General features: G+C 34.8%; 1 protein-coding gene across 2 annotated transcripts; it reads left to right on the top strand.

Annotated features, from left to right (window-relative positions):
* The first annotated feature begins 874 nt into the window (after window positions 1-874).
* On the top strand, window positions 875-2375 carry LOC124840098 (zinc finger protein CONSTANS-LIKE 4-like). Of its 2 annotated transcripts, XM_088107189.1 has the most exons (3): window positions 875-1587; window positions 1705-2026; window positions 2153-2375. In XM_088107189.1, the coding sequence occupies exons 1-2, from the start codon at window positions 955-957 to the stop codon at window positions 2002-2004; spliced, it is 933 nt and encodes a 310-aa protein (XP_087963315.1). In that variant the 5' UTR covers window positions 875-954; the 3' UTR covers window positions 2005-2026; window positions 2153-2375. The 2 variants fall into 2 exon arrangements, with proteins under 2 accessions (XP_087963315.1, XP_047172043.1); XM_047316087.2 differs by lacking the exon at window positions 2153-2375 and having other exon boundaries at window positions 877-1587; window positions 1705-2142.
* The last annotated feature ends 2209 nt before the right edge of the window (window positions 2376-4584 follow it).

Raw genomic sequence — 4584 nt, 5'->3', positions numbered from 1 at the left:
AAGAAGATAAAATTATTTAAGATATCTTTTTTCTTATTTTAAATCGTTATTACATTTTACATTTTTCATTTCTTTAAATCTATAAAGTGAACACGTGATTTGAAACATTAAATCAAATAAGTAGAGCAAAACCTTAAGGTTTTCTGCACCATGTGTAGAGAGAGAACACGAGAACATTCAAGCACGTTTAAAAATATGTCTAAAACATTAATTTCTCGTTATATAATCTATAATATTTATATTACTCTTTTCTTCTCTCACAATAAAATAAAATTTTTGATAGAAAATGAATTTAGCTTAAAATTAACAAACATTTTAGCATAAAACATGTGCAGGATTAATGTTGATTTTATAGGCACGGAAAGGTAGGTGTTTTTTAAACATGCCCTAAAAGGTGACAACAACATGAAGGCATAATACGAAAGCACTTTATTTTTGGTAGAGTCGTAATAATAGACGCGGGACACTACTCCCACCCTGTATTAAGGTAAAAATAAATAAATAAAAAGTAGTATTTAATTTTTGGTAGGTCGAAAAAATAATAATAATGTGAGAGAGTGTTGATAGAATAAAAGGTACGACAGAATTATGGTGAGTGACGATAATAATTTTATAAAGATGCCAAAAAGCTTTGGATGAAAAGGAAGAGTGGTGGAGGGGGTTGGAATATGGCACCACAGCGTCCGAACCCAAAACCCTCTTTCTCCTACAGACTCTATTGCAGTTGCTTCCCCACCCCTAAATTTATTGTAGGGTCTATATTCGGCTAAGCCTCTCCACGTGCCACTGTTTCATTGGTTATTCTTCAGATCTCCCGGGGCCCACCAGATAGACTTGGACACACTTGACTCGACTACTTTCACATAATCACGCTTCCTCACTTCCACACCACACCCCATTCCCAAACAAAATAAACACAAATCACAGAGAGAGACGTAGAGGGAGCCACCACTCATGGCTTCCAAGCTCTGCGACTCATGCAAGTCCGCCACCGCCACCTTGTACTGCCGCCCCGACGCTGCCTTCCTATGCGGTGCCTGCGATTCCAAGGTCCACGCCGCCAACAAGCTCGCCTCGCGCCACCCACGCGTTGCGCTCTGCGAGGTATGCGAGCAGGCGCCCGCGCACGTCACCTGCAAGGCCGACGCCGCCGCGCTCTGCCTCGCCTGCGACCGTGACATCCACTCCGCCAACCCCCTCGCCAGCCGCCACGAGCGTCTCCCTGTCGCGCCCTTCTACGAGTCCGTACACTCCGTCAAGGCCTCCTCGCCTATCAACTTTCTCGACGACCACCGCTTCTTCTCCGACGCCGACGCTGATGTCAGCACCGAGGAGGCCGAGGCCGCGTCCTGGTTGCTACCTAATCCTAAAACAGATCTAAATTCCTCTCAGTACTTGTTCTCCGAATCCGAGCCCGTTCCTTACATAGATCTGGACTATGCCGTCGCGGATCCGAAAGCGGATCCGAAAGGCTCCGCTACCGCCGACGGCGTGGTTCCGGTGCAGAGCAACTACGAGCCGTTCGCCTACGGTTACAAATACAATTCCACCACTCTCTCGCAGTCACAGTCTCAGATGAGCCAAAGTGTAAGTCTAAGCACTATCTTGCCGTGATGTTTAGTTGTTTCGAAATCGATTTGTGGAATATGATAACATGGATTAATTTGTTTGTTTGTTTGTTCTTGTGGTTGTTGATTCTTTCAGGTATCGTCGTCGTCGATGGAGGTTGGAGTTGTGCCGGACGGAAACACGATGTCGGAGATATCGAACTGCAGCTACAGCAAGGTGGCCGCGGTGACAGTGACGGCTCAGTTTTCGGCGGCGGACAGGGAGGCAAGAGTGTTGAGGTACCGGGAGAAAAGGAAGAACCGAAAGTTCGAGAAGACAATTCGTTACGCTTCGAGAAAAGCGTATGCAGAAACGAGACCAAGGATCAAAGGCAGGTTCGCTAAACGTTCTGATGCGGACCCTCTGGCTGGATACGGCGTCGTTCCGTCGTGCTGATTTCGCTTTATATATCTACTATGTATGATGCTACTGCTGCTTACTTTTTGTCTTCTTATGTTTGTTTTGCTGTGTATATACTACGATCTTTTTTGTTTGAATTAAGCAATGTAAAGTTGCAAACAGTTGCTGTGGATCGATTTTGTAGTTTGTTCGTTGTTTTTGGGTGAATTTTGGGACCTTTTGCTTATGTGAGAAGGTGAAAAAAGAAGCGAAGGAAACGATGATGGCAATTGCACTTCCTTTTCGGCTGTGGCTGCTGTGCAGAGTTTCGCAAATCAAATTCTGGAAAACAATTGGTATTGAACATGTGATTAAGAGGTTTCTTTAATCACAAATTATATTTTATAGTATCTTTTAAGTTTATTTCATTCCTTCTCCTCAAAGAGAAAGAACAACCGGCACCAATCTACTTTAAGAAAATAACTTTACTACATTAATAGTACCAACTACTTTCGGAATCAATAAATAAATAGATTTTTGGATTTTAATATTTGATTGAATCGTCATGATAAGATTTTTTTGAGTAATATTTTATCATCATATCACTTTATAATATTTTAATACACATCTTCTATTTTGCTGGATAAAAAGAAAACACTTGGAAGTCTCTAGGTGTTTCATGTGGGTAATATTTTATTTTAATTCGTGAGTAGGGCTTTATGCTGTCATAATGTAAACAATTCTTTTAACCATTTTTACATAATAGTAAGATGTAAAGCACATGTTCCGAGATATTGGGATTCTTTTTAATCTGGTCCCTAGGTTTGAACACGGGATGGTTTAGCTTTCTGAGGCCATTCATAAATTCAAAATTGGTAGGTAGGTTAAGTTTTGATCAATCTAATATTTTAATATAATGTTTTGACTTTGAATGCAGCTAAATTCGATAATCAAATTTGTAAATAAAATGTATTCCATAATCCATTTATAAATATACTATATATTATATAAAATGTTGTTATTAAACATAATTTTATACAATCGATATTCAATTGTTTGAAAACTTTATATTTTGGACATGTTAGAATAAATTTCTCTATGAGGGATTTTAATTGAGAAAAAAAACATAAATAAATTTAATTATGTACAAGTTAGTTTATAGAAAGCTTTTGATATAATTTAAATAATAATAATTTATGCATTAAATTATTTTATTTTATTTTTTAAGAATTATTAGGAAGAAATTTGTCCAACCATTTTGTTCAAACAGCATTAATACTAATTTGAATTGGAACAACAACCTTGATTCTTCTAGAATCACTTTTAACAACAACACTATAACTACTTTTTTAAATTTGAATCTATCTATATGAACATTGATTCTTCTTCTTTCTGTCCATTAAAAAAGACTAGTTACCGTGCTTTTTTTAACGAACCATTCAACTAAAGTTTAACAAAAAAAATAAATAAATTTTTACTTTTCATTCAACCTGGCTTTGGAATATATTCCAATATATTCACTATTATGCTATTCGAAAGTGTTTTTGAAAGTCACTAGTATTTCTTACGGTCTTTTCTAAGGGATTCTTTAAGAAAATTTGTAAGTATTATTGTTTTAATATGTTTTTTTTTTCTAAATTATATATTACACAATTTACGCGTCCCCCTAAATTACTCTCTGAAGTATAAATGTATTAATCAAATAAAAAAATTAGAGAATAAATATCAATAGCTTAAAATACAAAATACTGACAATTGTACTACATTAATTAAATTTCTTAATTGTAAGTAGTATGACCAAATGTAGTAGTAGCATTTGTTTGCCTAACAACCACTTAAAAGTTATCTGTATTTGAAGTTTAACGTCGCACGGAACTACAAACTTGAAATGAATTTTTGGCTGTATTTATAACTCTCTTCTTCATTTTCAAACTAAATTACTTTTTTCTTTGGATTTTTCTTATTTCCAAAGAGTTATGAAATCCCCTAATTCTATAATTCTTTTTTTTAGAATCCAATACAGTTTTCAAAGATCGTCAAAGATTTGTTTAACGTGTAGTGTTTTATTTGTCCAGTGAATATAATTTATAATTAAGTTTAGGCTTAATTATTCTTTTTAATCTTAACATGTTCAAGTCCTAAGAAAAATTTACTCCATGATATTTTTGTTTGCTTTTCTTGTTATTTTTTTTAGTTTCATGTTCCTGTCAAGCAATGTCTGACTAAAAGATATTGAAAAACAAACTTGATATTTCCTCAATGGCAACAAATAAACTATCTTTAAACAGAAAATAAAATTATATATAAAATTTATATAATATTGTAGAAACTGAAACAGACACACACTTAATTATATGAATATTCTTTCAAAGAAATAATCTGTGACGTTTATGTTTGTTCTGGACATTTGGTTTGGTTGGTTTATTCTAGTTTAGGAAATGGTTATACATTGCAAAACGTGTTAGCAACACAATTTTTTTAAGCAATCTACTTCAAAATTTTAACTGTGCATTAACTTTGATAGTTCTTTTAATGTATATGTATCACTTCGTGAAAATATATAATTTATTCTTTTTAAAGTCAAATAATAACAAAAAAAAAGTTATAGTTGCATAAATTTTAATGTTGATACCGAGT

This window comes from Vigna umbellata, chromosome 2 (genome assembly GCF_029865625.1).
Source record: "Vigna umbellata cultivar VRB3 chromosome 2, Vumbellata_1.0, whole genome shotgun sequence".
Lineage (NCBI taxonomy): Eukaryota > Viridiplantae > Streptophyta > Magnoliopsida > Fabales > Fabaceae > Vigna > Vigna umbellata.
This window is presented reverse-complemented; position numbering and strand designations above follow the sequence as displayed.